This window comes from Mangifera indica, chromosome 3 (genome assembly GCF_011075055.1).
Source record: "Mangifera indica cultivar Alphonso chromosome 3, CATAS_Mindica_2.1, whole genome shotgun sequence".
Classification (NCBI taxonomy): Eukaryota; Viridiplantae; Streptophyta; class Magnoliopsida; order Sapindales; family Anacardiaceae; genus Mangifera; species Mangifera indica.
The window spans coordinates 20,072,320-20,089,886 of NC_058139.1; the positions used below are offsets into that span (position 1 = coordinate 20,072,320).

The window sequence follows — 17,567 nt, forward strand, 5'->3', positions numbered from 1 at the left end:
GCCATACTATATATGATGAGAATAAGTTACTCTTTGCATTGGATTGCTGCTTGGCTATAGCAGCTTCTTCCCCGTTCGAACCTCACTAGAAAACCGCCCAAAAATTTTTCTCCTTTTTTCTTGTTTTCTTTGCTTCTTCAAGATGGTTATATTTTCTTCTGCGAAATTCATAAACCCAATCCCACAATTCTCATCAGAAAGCCATTAAACATGACTCATGGTTGCTCGAGATCATGAACAGGAATATAACAGTAAAAAATTCAATACCCACTTGACTCAAAGGCTTACAAGATTCTTGATGAAATTGGCATTGGTGTTAGTGCTGTTGTTTACAAAGCTCCATGCGTCCCTATGGACTCAACTCTCACGGAAATCAAGGCCATTGATCTTGACCCAATCTCGCCCCGATTTTTAAAAAATTCACGTGAAACCAAGGCCATGTCTCTTCTCTCCCACCCAAATATTCTCAGGGCCCGCTGTTCTTTCAATGTCCATTGCCGTTGATGGGTTGTTATGTTATGCCCTTCATGTCTTGTAGCTCTTTATAGTTGATTATACCTTCGTCTTTTCCGGATGGATTACAGGAGCCATGTTTCTTAAAGAAACTCCAGACGCTTTGTCCTATCTTCACAACCAAGGCTACTTACAATTTACAAAGAGATGTAAAGGCCGGTAACATTCATATTGACTAACGGTTCCGTTAAACTTGCAGAGTTTAGCGTCTCTACGTCTTTTTACGAGACAAATACTGTCCCAGGGTGGGGCCAATCAACTTCATCATCGCCGTTGATGCTCATTAACATGGCGGGAACGCCGTACTGGATGGCACCGGAGGTAATACACTCGCATACTAGGTACAGTTTGAAGACTGACATTTGGTCTTTTGGTATAACTGCACTTGAACTCGGTCATGGAAGGGCTCCTCTCTTGCATCTCCCTCCTCCTAAATCATTGCTCGTGAAGATAACGAAGCGCTTTCCATTCTCTGTTTATGAGAAAACCATTTCATGAGCAAGAAGTTCTCCAAGTCTTCTAAAGATATGATCGCTTCTAGACTTCATCAAAATCCATCTAATAGCCCCTCGGCCAAGAAGCTTTTAAAGCAATCTTTTTTCAAGAACTTCAAGGACGCAGATTTTCTCTTGAAAAACTTGGTCTTCCAAGCACACATTCCACAAGGGAGACCCTACTAACCAGATTTGGAAAATTAGGGATGACCGTCAAAAATCAAAGAAAGCACAAAACAAAGAGTAATCGTTGATGATAGGAGAAGACAACTGATGTTCCATCCTATTAACTTTAATCATAAAACCAGACTAGTTAATAAGATAAACATAATTAATATAATATAGTCTTGACCCTTAGGGATGAGGGATGGTCAATATTATGATGCAATAGATAAAATGAAACACAAAACAAAGAGTAAGCAAATGGTTGGACGAGAGAAGTGATAGAAACTATTATTTCTATAACAATAAAGAAGGGTTTGTTCTAGCCGATTGACTTTAATCACAAAACTAAACAAATTAAGAAAACAAAAATAAAAAGTATCAAATATAAATTTGTGAATTGGCAACAAATTCTTATATAGGGATGATATACACAAAACGTAAGATAACATAATCTCAAATTTAGGAGACTTAAACAGACACATAAATCTTTGATGTGAAATTAAAAAAAATTGAATATTTTCAATAACAAATGACATACCAATATGAGATTTGAATAGAGGATAAAGTAGTGACATTAGATATCATACGGTGTGTGGCACCAAAGTCAAGAACTTAAGTGGAGTTGGAGGGATCACTCACTGACATAATAGGAAGAGGTATAGTCATGACATATGTTTTATAGGCAAAGTTGTTATGTTCTGAACAAATTTAAACAGATTGTCTGTTTTTGTTACATATTTGACAAGTATCCTAAGAAAAAACATTAATCGAAACAGAAAGCAGTGGAAGTTGGTAAGAAGTTAGAGGCAACTATCAAGGACTAGATTGACCACCAAGGCCCCACTCGTAGTTGTCATGACTTTATAAATAAGAATTACACTTTCTAGAAGAACTAGATGAAATGGATGACTATTTTGACGAGCAAGCGACAACCATAGCAACAATTTATGGACAAACTAGAGTAGTTCCACTACATGTGCTCCTCTTGAACAAGTAGATCAAACAACTCATCAAATATAATGGAAGTGCAAAGATATATAGAGGTGATGAATCTTGGGTACTTTGGACCTAAACCATTGATTTGATACTCAATTAAGTCTAAATCTATAACAGAGAATGCAACTATAACGAGAGTTAAATACAAATTTGGTGTCGATAAAATAGTTAGTCGTTGTTTGATCAGAGGCTTTGTAGAGATTGCATGTTGAATTTATCATAAATAGGTTGAAGATGAATCTAAAAGATTGGACTCAAGTGTTGGTCAAGGAGGAACTACACTTCAATAGTGGTGATGCAGGGTGGCTAAAAGGACTATACAATGGAAGAAAAACAACAGATTTGATCCAAGTCAATACTTTGGCCGCCTCACAGCTAAAGAGAATGACCCGAATTAGGGGTACCATAAAAAAAGGAGCAACACTAGAAGATGTGCATAGTTGGAAATTACATGCTACAAATTATGAATAATTTAAAAGAAGAAACCTAATTTGAAAGGTGAAAAAGTCAATATTTAGAACAAAGGGGCACCGGAGCATGTTTGACACTCTAAAGAAGTGTAAATAATTGCATATATTATCAATGAAGAGTTGTTCAATTTATATAGATACAATTCAATAAGAAATTCTAATTCTATGCCAAAAAAAAAAAAAGCATAAATTACAATCACATAAGGAAAGCAAATATTATCAACTATGAAAACAAATATAATCAAAGGAAGCAAATAATTACTTAACAAGCAGAAGCTTGTATAAGCAGGGGCAACTGACCTTCAATATAATAGTTCTGTTGGGTGGGGAAAGTGAGCAGAAAGGATCAGTCGGTGCAAATTAATGATAGGTTGACAATGGAGTTGGAGGTTGAGAAGTAGAAGTTTGAATTGGAGATGGAGTTGGAGTTTTTTTTTTTTTTTTTGTGCATTTGTCAAACAGGTTTCTGGCATGATGAGAAGTAGACATTTGTGCCATTGTTTAGAGTTTTTTTTTTTTTTTTGGGTAAATAAATATATACATTGCAAAACAAAAGTCTAAAGGCAATACAACCAAAGCTCAACCTCAGTAAAAGAGGAAGGCAAAGCTCTAGTATACAAGGAAACAACTCTGGACGTATCCAAAATCTTAACAGTACCAAAACAAGTCATAATCCTAAGTCACAAGTGTGAATGTCCAATTTAGCACAATCGTATCCAGTTTCCAAATCTTAAAATAGCAAAGCAATAGCCTGAAACAAGATCTGCAGGCCACAAGGATACCAGCCACCAAAGGAGAACAAACTAAGAAATTGTACTATGCACTTCATCATGAACTCTATCCTGCAGCTCCCAAATGCGGACACAAGCCCATCTTCACTCCTCAAAGCCAGTGCCCAAGAGGTAAAGCATTGTAATAGACAACAACAAACTCCATTAAACCAAGCCAATATGGAGCAGCAAAGTTAGGCAAAAATGAACCTACAGCTAGCAGCAAACCCGTACTGTAGGAAACAAACATTTGCAAAATTCTGCAACAATCTTCCCTAAAGCATAAGAAAGTAAAAACACAGCAAGCACAACACCGAATAAGAACTCCAGACTGCAAACAAAAGTGGCGGAGAGCGAGACCAAGGCAGAAGCACTGCACTAGAAAGAGAACAGAGGCTCCACACCAAGCTGAAACTGTCATAAGCAAGCAAAGACTCCACCAAGAGGGGAGGACCCTACTGCAACTTGAAGTAGACCCAAACAACATGACACAAAATTGGAAAATTCTGCAGTAAGCAACTCCAAAGCACAAGAAGGCCAAAACACAGCATACAAACCTCCAAACAAGAACCCCAGATGGCTAACGAAAGAAGTCAAAATGGCAACCAAGGCTAAAACACCGCACCAGAAAGAGAAAACAGACATTCCATACCAAGCAAAATTCGCCACAAGCAATCCACTCTGCAACAGGAGTGGAGAACCTGCAGAGCACCAGACGACAGACACAACAAAACAACAACCTTGATTAAGCAAATAAGCCGAAGAAACAGAAGCAAATGGAGAAAGACCAAGAAGCATCATTGGACATGAACTGGACTCTAAGCCAACAACAACCTACACTCAAAGACTAAATAATCAAGACAGACACTTAAAGAGAAAAGTTTTTGAAACAATAGTTAGGGGGACTCCAATTTTTAACAGTGCGATACTAGAAGGATAGAAATTAGACAACTTCACCCTTTGTCTCTAACAAGCCGTCTAATCTCCTCCACGAGGAATTCTTTGGGCAAACATTTCTTAGAAAATATTCTGACATTCCTTTCATTCCAGATTTCGTAAACTGTGGCTCCCAAGTATAATTTTCCTATTACAAACTTCAATTGTTCTCCTTTCCATTCCGTTGCTGATTCATCAATGTAGTTGGGCCAATCCAAAGCACTATATTTAAAACGTCTCCCCAAGATTGCTTCCCAAGCCCCCTAGTTAAACTCACATTAGAAGAAGAGATGGCTAAGGCTTTCCTCGTGAAGGCTGCATAACACACAAGTTGCATCATTAATTATCCCACAACTTAACAGTTTACCTTGCATTAGGAGCCTTTGTTTGATAGCTAGCTAGAGGATTATGACATGCCTTGGAATACGTTTCTTATGCCAAATTAGGTCATCCCACCTTAGATGTGAATTGGGTCAAATCAAATAGAGGTGTGACTCAAACTTTAGAATTCAGGCTTAATTCGACACTGTAATATATCGAACTCGATCTATAAGCCTTCTGAATCAGATTGTAAACTTTAATATTATACGCATGAGTTGGTTCAATTTAGCTCAATACTGTTTAATAATAAAAAAAAAGAGCAATACTATGTGTACCCATTTTGAGTACACAGATGTATACACACTCATATGTGTTATCATATGATTGGTTATTGTTTTATTTTTAATTCAAAATCATCCAATCACATGATGATACATATAAATGTGTATACATTTGTGTACCCAAAGTGGGTACACATAGTTTTATTGTTAAAAAAATAAAAAAATAAAAAAATGATGGAAACTTTAGTTACTTCTATCACAAGCACGAGCAAAAACCTTCAATGGCTACTATCATTGTTTTAAATTTTAACTTTTTTCTATATGAACTAATTCAAATCTTTTTCATTTGCAATTTTATTTATAAATCTCTCAATCTCATTTTCTCTCATTAACTCTCTTTTGAAAACTGTCTGAATTCGCAAATAATAATTTTTTGCATTTATAACTTCATTTTCATTTCCATTTTATCATTATAAAATATTACAAATGGATCCAATGTCAAATGAATTCAGAAATTTGGATGTTGAAGAAAAGTAGATAAATTGTATGGTATATATATTTTATTTATGTTTGTAATTATACAGTATGTAAATTAATTTATTTGTATTATGTTATAAACTTGTGTTATTTTTCATCATATAACCACAGTATTTCTCTACTACAAATGAAAAATTATAAATAAAATGTTCAGGGTACTGTTATCAGTTTTAATAATTAAAAATAATTTATGTTTAAATTTTTTAATTAAAAATTTTTAAAAAATCTGTTTAAATGGCCAGCCAAATCCTATATATATAAGGTTGGACCTTTGGTTATAGAAATTGTAAGAGTTAACCTAGCCGAAGGCCTATAACTATGCTGACCTAAGGCTCAACCCGATGGGCGAAGCCAGAGCTGGGGTGACTCAACCATTGACATGTCTAGCCCACCTTAGTTCCCTCTTTCTGTTCCTCAACTCATTCCATGTAGAAATAGTCAAAACAAACCATTAGGCGCTCAAACTATTCTATCCTTACCAGCTAGGTAGCACGGAAACGGAAACGTGAAAACGTATTTCCTTAAAAAAGTAGGAAACGGAAACATGGGGAAACGTGTAAATATAAAAAATATAGAGTTTTTTTTATAAATATGAAATTTTTATAAAAAATACAATAACCTATATTTTAATTAAAAAAATACAACAATTGATTTTTTCCAACCAATTTAAAATAACATATAACAAAATAATTTTGTACCAAAAATAAATTTAATGTTTTAAAATATATTTTATAATAAATTAGAATTCCAAGGTTGAGGTTGACACATCTGGAAGAAAGCATGCATTGACGGTAGGGATGGCAATGGGGAGGGGCGGGGAGGGGATGTCAATCCCCGTCCCCGTCCCCTCCCCGCAAAGGAAAATCCCCTCCCCATCCCCCTTCCATCCCCGCGGGGAAAAATCCCCTCCCCATACCCGTAAATATAAATTTTAATTCCGTTATGTATTTCAATAAATAAAATAAATTATATTCTTCAAAAATATCACTTGTTATAAGAGCTACAAATATTCATTGTTATTTTAGCTCAAATACAAAGTTTTCATAAAATCTAACAATATGCAATAATCAATCTCTTCATTAGTAGCTCTTCATGTATGTGATTTAGGGTAATTTTATAATAACATTAAATTTAATACTTTTTATTCACTTTAATTGATTTTATCAAGTTATAATTTGTTTTTTTTTTTTGGTGTAAAACCTGGTGGATTGACTAACCGAAGTTGAAATAGAATTAATTTGGTACATTTGTATTTTATGATAATGAGATTCTGGGGTTTTTTTAATATATTAGATTAATAGTTTAGAAATTAGTAAAAGCTAATAATTGATAATTCAAAAATTAGTAAAATTAAAGTTATAGTTTTAATAAATCATAATGTAAAAATTTCTATAACTTAATAGTTTATAAATTATTATATTAATATATTAGATTTAGGGGGTGGGGAGGGGAGGGGAGGGGAGGGGCGGTGCGGGGTGGAGACATATGTATCCCCGTCCCCGATTACGGGGATTTTTTTCATCTCCATCCCCACCCCTTTCCCCGTTTTTATCGGGAAATCCCCTCCTTGCTAGGGTCGGGGCCCCTAAAGTCGGGCCCAAATTACCATCTCTAATTGACGGCAAAGGCTAATGGAGTCTAATTCTACTTTGAGCAAAAGGCAGGCTAATGTAGAGTATATATAATAATTTAATATATGTTTTATAATAAAATAAAAGTCTTGGGAAACTAACAAATCTTGGAAAGCTAACAAATCTGGAAGACGCAACAGAATTATAATCTTGGCCCAGAGATGCATTAAATTCAAATCTATATAAATTAATTTATATCATAAAAGGGCAAGAAAACTCATACTTTTTTCATAGAGATTTGTTTCTTCCAGCCAGTGTTTCAGAGAAGAAGAAGACGCCCAAGACAACCAAAAAGAGAAGAAGACACCCAGCAGAAGAAGAAGACGCCCAGCAGATTGACGGCAAAGGAGATTGACAGCAAAGAAGAGAAGACGCCCAGAAAACTATTATACACAGGAAACTATTTTTGTTATTTATTTTCAAAATCTTTTTAGAATCCATTTAGGATGCACTTTCAGAATCCTGGTATGTATAGGAAACTCTTTAGGTTAAAAAACGCGTTTCCCTTTTATTTAAAATTACCGAAACGGCCCCGAAACGTTTTGTACCAGTTTTGGGCCATTTCGGAAACCGAAACGTTTCGGATTCGTGGAAGCGCACACTGCTGTGCGTTTCCGTGCTTCTTAGCTTACCAGTAGCAGGGGATTGAACCAGTGCATCCTTGATTTCTTTTAAGTCATTTGAGACAGCACAAGACCAATTTCATCTATTTTGATCAATTATCTCTTTTACTTTCGCCTCTCTCCTGAGCCCCAAATAGCAGATAATTCTTTCTCCATACTTTCAAAGAGAGGGTCAAAAAGATGTCAGTTGTCTAGTCACAGGAAAGTTTTCTCCCCATTTCCAACTATTGATTTTATTTTACTTCTCAGTTTATTCTTTAAGTTTCATTAGGTTCATCCACCACCGCATACCCTTGTTAGGCGCCCAGGCCTTGGTGTGCTTGTTTGCACTCTTGCAATGAAGGCAATAGAAAGACTTTGAGTAGGACTTAAAACTGCTGCGAATACAATCCACTTTGGGGCTGATTGAGCTGTTTCAAACGTTAAACTTCTCAAACGAAAACTGGGTTTTAGCTCAGGCTACTGTGAGAAGAATAAGCCCATGAATGTGGGGATTCTTCAATCGCAGGCCTTGATAAGGGTAAAAAGGGAAAAGTATCAAAAGGCTTGACTGAGACTAGTGGGTAGCCTGTATAGAATCATGCAACTGTGAGCCCAGTCAAAAACTGAGGCTGCATGCTCATCCAATCAAAACCTTTACCGTAACTCGTAATTAGAGATGTCAATGGGCCGGGTCGGGTTGGCTCTGGCTCGACCCATCGGGCTAATGGGCCGTGCCGTGCCTAAGGCCCAAACAGTAACGGGCCTTCGGGCCGGCCTGACCCATTAAAATATAAAGGCCCAAGGCCCGGCCCATATAATAACGGGCCTTAATCGGGCCGAATTGGGCTTTAATCGGGCCGGGCCGGCCCCATTTAATCAATTTTTTTTTAAAAAATTTTAATTAACATTTTTTAACATAAATTTTTTTCAATTATTAAAACCGATAACAGTATCCCGAATATTTTATTTATAACCTCTCACTTGTGACGGAGGAATACCGTAGTTATATGATGAAAAATATTATAAATTAATAACATAATACAAATAAATTAATTTACATACGGTATAAATTATAAAACATAAATAAAATATATCTACTATATAATATTTATCTACTCATCTTTTATATTTAAATATTTGAATTTTTCAAAAATAAATAATTATTATTTACGAATTTAGATATTTTTCAAAAGAGAGTTAATGAAATTAAAAATATAATGAAATAATTGAAATTAAGTGATTAAAAGATTTATAAATAAAAGTGAAAATAAAAAGCAATAAATTAGATTTATTTAAAAAAGTTTTTTTTTAAAATTATGCAGCTTCTGCCTGGCAGAAGCAGACCAAGGCAGAAGCAGAAATCTGCTTCTGCCGCAAGGCAGCTTCTGCTGCCGCTTGTTTCTGCCGCAAGGCAGCAGAAGCCAAAATTTGCTTCTGCTGCCTTTTGCTTATGCTACCCAGGAAAAAAAAATATATATATATATATATATATATATATATATATATATATATATATATATATATATATATACAGTATCGGGTCGAGCCAGGCCAGCCCATGGGCCTAATATTAAAGTCCTAGGCCCGGTCCGGTAGGCCCATAGGCCCGGCCCGACACTCTACAGTGTCGGGCCGGGCTTTATAGTGCCTGGGCCTTTTTTCGTGTTTTGGGTCAAGCCTCCATTTAGCCCGGCCCAATTGATGTGTCTACTCGCAATGCAAAAAATGTAAAACCTTAATAATATACACAACTCTGTCACTTTCAGAAAACAGTGCATAATTTCACGGCCTATTAACCAAAGGACCAAAGTATGCTATTATCTCAAAGTTCTCCCCGTTAACTTTGAAAATCCTATTTATCTACCCATGAACAGTTAAAATTAAAGAAACCTTAACCCATTAAAATTTTCTCTCTTTTTCCCCCCTAACCCCTAAAAACTAATTATTTCCCCGTAAGTTAAATTTTAAAAAATAGCATTCTCCCCCTAGGATTTAGTTTTCAATCCCCAACGTTAAATCAGGTGCCATTGACGACGATGAAGCTTTCCTGATGCACCACCATGCTCCGACGACCTCTCTTCCCTTCTCTGGAACGTCGATCTATCCAGATCTGACGTTGTCTTCGTCTGGGAAGATGATCGTTTTCCTAGACGTCTTCTCCCAACGAAGCTTTTCAACTTTCCAGATGAAGACGACGTCAGATATGGGCTGATCGACGTTCCAGAGAAGGGAAGAGAGGCCACCAGAGCATGTTGGTGCATCGGGAAAGCTTCATCGTCAGATTTGTTATCGAGGATTGAAAACTAAATCCTAAAGAGGAATGCTATTTTTTAAAACTTGGCTTAGGGGAAAATGATTAGTTTTTAGGTGTTAAAGGGGAAAACTAGATTAAATTTTAATTTATTTTTAATATTATAGATAAAATGATAATTTTACTCTTTAAATCGTTAATTTTAACCATCTATAGGTAGATAAATAAGATTTTCAAAATTAATCAAAAAAAAACTTAGGAAAATAGCATACCTTGGGTGGGAAATAGTCCTTGGCCGCCTATTAATTCCGCTGCTGTAGTCTCCATGTGTTAAAAAAGTTTGATTAGACGGCAACCAAATGGCCAATTAATGCCTTCAAATTTTTATATAATTGACAAGTACCAAGACTTCTTATTCGGTCTACAACAACAACCTTTCTTTCGACTGTCTTTTTTGTCAAACATAAACATGGAAATAATCGTGCATTAAAGCAGTAACTTAATATATGTTGAACCATGAGTGGAAGAGACGGCAACTTGCTGTACTGTGGGTAAGTACTGCAATTTCGGCCGTAGAACCTTATAATTCACGGCCATATCTAGCATGGCATCGACGCAACTAATTGGCCTCCAGCTTTTCAATAAATCTTATCAAAATGCAGCAGGATCTTTTGTCTATATGGGTTTTCTGCTCAATCTTACTCTCTTTTTCACCATAAAATGGAAAAGAAAATAAGAGGTGCACTGAGATAATCCTTTCTTAAGTTTTTTTTTTTTTTCCTTGTTTTCCTGGTTATGGGGTTGAGAGGGGTTTTCTGATGTGAAAACTTCCATTGCCAATTTGATCCATAAAGTTTTAATCATCTGCTTGCTTTATAATTTTGTTTTTCTTATAAGCGTTATAGGAATAGTATAATTTAATTGGAGATGTATGTTGAAAAATTTTTTGATGTGATTTAACATTATCTATAAATTTAGTTTAATAAAATCAATTAACTTAACAGTGTAATGATGGGTTTAAATAATAGATAAAGATAAGCTAAGCTCAAAATACTTGCAGACAACATTAATATGTGACCTTTAATAGAGTCTAATAACATATTATGTATTGATTAAGTTTCCTCTTCGAAACCAAGATAGTATAGTTAAATATATTGTCATTCAAAGAAGGTTTTAAGGGTAGAAATCAGCCACTTCAATGCAGATAATTTGGAAAGCTCTATAAATTTAAATTGTATAATATCCCAAGTGTTTTTATAATTTTAAAGTTTTAATTTAATATTTTATAATTTACGTGTAGATTTTACGGATTATAATTGCATGATGTTATGTTTATTTATGTAATTAAAATCTTACAAAGTCCTCTTAGGTTACTGTAGGGTTAGGGTTTGTCAGATCATGCGTAACACCTTCAACTCTCTTTTGCTACAGCAAAATTTAATTACTCGTGATTGTCTTGCGATCATGACATGTACCAACTATAAAACTTGAGGATGTAAAATTGTCTTAACATATAATGAGATGCAGAAATGTTTTCGTTTACTAAAGAAATTTTTCTCACTGTGATATGTTTTGTATCTTATCTAGCTAGAATCTACAACTCTGTCAATCACAATAGCAAAAATGTAAAACTTCTGTATATAGAAAGAAAAACAAAAGATATTTATGGTCTGTCAAGCGACTTTAGTAAACTTATGAAGTTCTTTTACTTGGTCAGGTGCTTTCAAACTGTGCTTCAAGGGAGAATGATCTATATATGACGTTAAAATGCTCTAATAACTTCGTATCATCTCAGTATTAATCAATATCCTCTTTTTTTTTTTTTTTAATCTACATGAACATAATAATGAGTAATTAAGGTAGTGAAATCAAGAGTTTGTGCTAATTGGTGCACGCAATTCCATTGATTCAATGTTGCGAAATTATATTCATTTAAATTGATATTAACTTCAGTTATACTTTATTTGAGTTATACTATTCTAGTGATTAGCTTCATAATTATTACACTACATAAATTAAAAGTTTAACTTTAAAATGTTGTTTGAGAAGATTACCCCTACTCTTATCCTTGATATTTATTTCCTTTGTCACTCAAAGTGGCCTTAAGGCTATATAACTATTAATTCCTTCGTCATGGATGAGCTTTTTATGGTACACCAGACAAAGGAATTACATTTATTTTTCCATTAATTTCAGGGGTGATAAGGAAAGTTTTAAGTTCCCACGAGGTTGATTAATTAAAAAGAGAATGAAGTGTTTTCTCTCTCCTGAACTTTCCCTGAATTTAACCAATTATCTTAAGACATGTTTTGAAGCTCATTTATCTTGCCCATCTACCTTCACTCATTCAGTTTGTTTAGAAATTTTATGAAAGTTACAAGTAAAAAAACATCCGCTACACATCTATTTAGACTTGGCAAAAAAGCGTGGACCCGGTTGCAGAAGACGAGGCTCTTGATATAGTGAGTACTGAACAACGATAAATGATCTTGCAGAACTATTTTCCAATGAGATTTCTTACCTTCTGGTTTAAATTTTTTTTTTACAAGATATTTTATCCAAATCGAACTGCCTCAACAACTATTAAACTAGAGTTTAATTTTGAAATATAGTTATAAAAGACTTGAAATTATATTTTTTTATATATAAAATCTCCTCACTTAAAATACTATTGGAGGCTGAAATAGAATTTTATGACCTCCCTGCAACCTTAATCGCTAGAGAGAGACTACCAAAACCCAACTTTTTATCTCTAATTTATCTGATTTATTCAAGGTCAGTTACTTCTTTGTCTCTCTCTCCATTTTCTAGGATCGGCTTCGTTTCTTCTTATCTTATAATGTTCTTTCATTACAGTTAATTATACTATACAAACAAGCTAGACTTCCTTTTTATCTTTGATCTTTCCAGGTACCATGGAGAAGAACAGTGTGAGTTATAACTCTAAAGACCAGAAAATTGGAAGTAAAGCTATTAGAGACTGCAACAACAACAAGAACAGTCAAAACTCCAGTGTCGTCAAGCTTAAAGATTTGTGGAACAGCAACAGCCATAACAATGGAGAAGAATATCTTAGTGGGTTTTCACGGCCACCAAGATCTTACACATGTAGCTTCTGCAAAAGAGAATTTAGATCTGCTCAAGCTCTAGGTGGTCACATGAATGTCCATAGAAGAGACAGAGCCAGGTTGAGGCAATCGCCACCAAGGGATGGTGACTACCCAATTCTTAATCTTTACCTTAACCCAAACCCTAACCCTAACCCTAATTTCTCAACCTCACCTTTGGTTTCTCCTTCATTACCATCTGTGCTTTCCCCACCTCTTTCTTCTCTATCCTCGCCGTCTTCGGCTTCTCTAAGTAAAATGAAGAAATGGGGTATGGATGGTATTCTAACTGATCATCAACGAAGCTCCAAAGGCTCAAATTTAACAAAGAAAAGGAGTGCAAAATCTTACTGCAGGATCAAAGAATTCAGCGGTATCACAGAAGAAGACGGGTGTAAGTTTCCTGAGAAGACACAGATTACCAGGTTGGACTTAGAAATTGGTCTCATCAATGAATCAAAGGAAGAATTAGATTTAGAGCTTCGCTTGGGGTGCTCTAGATAAATATTTGCTGCTTTATTAACCCAAGTTTCTGAAGAAGGCAGGTTGCAAAAGGCCCACAGCACCAGTTTCTGATCATCAATTATAAGCAGCATTTATATTTAGTAACCAAAATTAAACTCGATCCTGATGAAGCAAGAGATTTCCAGGACATGCTTCAATTAATGTAAGATTTTGTTATGTGTTTCTCATACGATCCTTCATGAACTCCATATGTAACTCTTCTCTGAGCTCTTGTCACTATTGATTTTTGTTATGAGGTTTGTTCTTAGGTTAACCATTACTTAAAAAATAACAACAAAAAAGAGATTTTCGTTAAACGAAAAGGTGAATTAATTGGTACTTTCGAGATCAAAATCTACAGGCAAACAAAATGAAGTAAAATGACTGCCCTGACTTTTCTGAGAAGTCTTTTTCCAAATACTCATCTTATATATATTGTGCGTTATTACAATGATGATAGCAAATGTTCATTCTTGGAGTCAAGTTCCAATGCACAATTCAAGATCGTAAACTGTGAAAAGATAAAATGAAAATAAAAATAGCCACTTATTTTCTGCCTCATCGACAATCTCCATATTCAAAAAAATCAAAACCTGCCAACTACCTATTTACTTGCTTTATTAATTCAAGTTCAACTCATGAGGATAGAGACTAGTAAGTACTGTGGTATCAAAGGGCCAGGTTGAATATTTTTATTTGTTTTCTTTAGCTTCCTATATACTTATATGATCAAATCTTGTTATTGTTCTTTTCTTTTAAAAAATATAACGTCTTTTTGTATAACAAGAAACTTTTTTCGAATTGAATCACTCTTTTGAGGTTGAACCAATCACAACTACTTTACTGACTAATTTAAGGTCTGATCTTGATACGAGGTAAGTCTCTATCCCAAGACCTCTTTCTTTAATATTTTACATTTAACCATTTAAGTTAGGCTTTGGGGGCAATATACAATTTTGTTGGACAGTTTTTTCAAATGAGTTTGAATTTCTAGATTATATGTATAATCTAAAAGTGATCTACACAAGTAAGATAAATCATATAGATTCTAATGTGGACTGTTTTATTTCCATGTAAAAAATTATTAATAAATACAATTGCATAAAACTCCTTTAACATGTAAGATATATAGATCAGATTCTAAGGTATAATGTCTCATAGAAGTCCTTTAGCATGAAAAATGGAGTGAAATTAAAAATGAAAAGTTGCCAAAGAAGGAAGGGAAAGAAATAAATGTGAAGCAAGGCAATGTAGTGGATGCAGAAAGTGATATAAATTTTAAGAAGTTAGTATGGTGGCATTGTCAATTATATGAGAAACAGTAAGAAGTAGAAGAAGTAGAAGAAGTAGTAGTGAAGGGAAGAGAAGAGAGAGGAAGATAAGTAAGAAATTGGATTGCTTTGCTTCACAAAATCTGATGAGGTTGCATTTTCCCGACAGGGTCTGAGTACGAAAAGGGAATGATGGGCATTTAATTTCCTCAAACAGAATGAGAGTTTTTGGTTTTCGTCAGTTCAATGCTTCACATTTACAGCCAATCGAGAACCTTCCCCCAACTCTTTTCCAATCCATCACTCACCATACTACACTTTTTCACTTACTTCCAAACCCCCCTAATTTCTCTTTTCTTTCTTCATTTTAACTTCTGCCAAATCAATCTGCCGCTTGCCTCGTGATGGTAATTTTAGTGATAAAGAAATGAAATTTCGAATACAAGAAGAAAGGTTGAAATCTCTTCCAGTGGGAACCGATCACTGGACTCAAATCTGCTTAATTAATGAGAAATTGAAATGTTTTCAGGTGACATGACCCACGATGCATCATCTTCATTGTATCATTTCAGATATTGACTTTCCCTTGCTGAAATCAAATCAGCCATAAACTTCCCTGCAATTCCCATATCTATTCCTATATTTGCTCTGGTCTAAATATGTCCCACCTTATTCAAATTTTCAAGAGAGCACTACTGTCCCACTGTCCTGTCTCTTGTTTTTAATAACCCCTTTCCATTTTATAATGGGATCGGTGGATGAATTGGCTTGCAACAGACATAAAATTCATATTTTTATATTAACAGTTAAAGGTATCAATTTTTCTTTTTTCTTTTTTTTATGCAAAGAGATTAAACTTTTTTTATTAAAAATATTTTTTTTTTCAAAGAGGACAAATTTTTTAATTTTAATTAAAAAAACCAAACTTTTACTATTTTTTATGGAAGACATTATACTATCACTCAATTTCAAATGGCATTAAATATGAATAATATGATTGTTTTCTCTTTACTAACGTTAACATAGACACTTTAGGTGAAAACATAGATAATTTATATGCTAAGAAGAACATTTTATAACTTACAAAAACCTTAAATTAAACTTTTTTTTCCCAAATTTTCACAAAATTCATAAAATACCCCCAGAATAAACAAAACATATCCTGAATAAACAAAGCCCTATCAAAATTAATTTGTTATTTTGTTTTTTTTTTATAGCAGGGATTTTCTAAGTTGAAAGTTTTAATTCTTTTTTTAATTATTTGGGCTGAATAAGAAATTCATTGATAATGATAAAAGTAATCTCTTTAGATTTTAATAAAATATCATTTTGATTAAAAATATAATTGAACATGATACACTTAAAAAATAAAAGAAGGCAAGGTTTAACATCAAATAAACATCATTTTGACTGGAAGAGTTTCAAACATAGAGAAGTTGCATGAGAGACATAATAAATACTTAGAGATTAGACCTATTTCTGTGTAACAAAATACAAGTTTAAACTCCAATCTCTTCAATTATAAGAAAGTTCAGTTAGCTAAAAATTATTTTTTGAATTAAAACGAAAATTCATGTCATTAATTTTAACAACGTTAGAGGTTAGACCCATTTGTATGTGGCATAACCTAAGTTTGATCTATTTAATAAAAAAATTAAAAAGTTTAATCCTTTAAATATGAAAAAATAAAATAAAATTTGGTCATTTCAATAAAAAGAAAAATATGATAGACTGATACATTTTTGCTATATTATTTTTTTATTGGTCATACTTCAAAAGAGCAATGTTATATACACAAATAATATATACAATTTTATGCATAAATAATAATCTATCATTATATAATTGGGTAGTTTTAAATTTGAGATAATAAAACATCTAGTGATATGGTGACATATTATTGTTTATACATAGGATTGTATATATAATTTTTATTGTTTTTAAAATTAATAAAACTATATATACTCACTTTGAGTATACAAATAGATGCACACTTATATGTGTCACCGTGTGATTTGTTGATTTTGAATTAAGGATAAAATAACATTCAATCATATGATGATACACATGAGAGTGTGTATATTTATGTACTTAAAGTAGGTTTACATAGTATTACTTATTTAAAATTCGGTGTGATTTTTAGCCCTCACCTAATTAATCTTCATCTTTAACTTTTAAATTTATTTTTTATGTTGATAAATTTAATCATAATTAAATTATAAGGAATAACATTATAATTTATAAATATATTCATATTTTATTTTATATATATATCTTTTTATTTTTAACAGTGAACCTTTCATAAACTCTAATCCTAATAACTTAATCCTAAATTTTCTTAATCATTGAAATCTTTTTATTTTATTTTTAATTAATTGTTTGTTGGATGAGGGTAATACTGAAATTGTGGAAAACATGAGAAAAAAAATTGAAATTATAAATCGGCAGAAAAAAAGGTGTAAAAAAATAATTAACTTTTATTTAGAGATAATTATTTAATTTCGAAATTGGGAAAAAATAAACATAAGTAAATTTAGGTGGTTATTTTAGTATTAAATAGAGTTTAAAAATAATTATAGAAAAATATGTACTTAATTATGGAAAATAAAAATCAATTAGATTGAAACTAAAACTTAGATTAAAATACACATCAAGGTGGCTACGGTTTCTTTCAAAATGATGGATCAACTTCAAGGTGTCTAATTTCTCTGCATT

The 17,567-nt window shown here is 33.3% G+C and overlaps 1 protein-coding gene and 1 pseudogene across 1 annotated transcript; both read left to right on the plus strand.

Annotated features, from left to right (window-relative positions):
• The first annotated feature begins 217 nt into the window (after positions 1-217).
• LOC123211624 lies at positions 218-1,193 on the plus strand (annotated as a pseudogene).
• Positions 1,194-12,885: 11,692 nt separating this feature from the next.
• On the plus strand, positions 12,886-13,581 carry LOC123211625 (transcriptional regulator SUPERMAN-like). Its single transcript, XM_044630419.1, has one exon. It carries the CDS (start codon positions 12,886-12,888, stop codon positions 13,579-13,581), a length of 696 nt encoding a protein of 231 aa, XP_044486354.1.
• Positions 13,582-17,567: the final 3,986 nt, after the last annotated feature.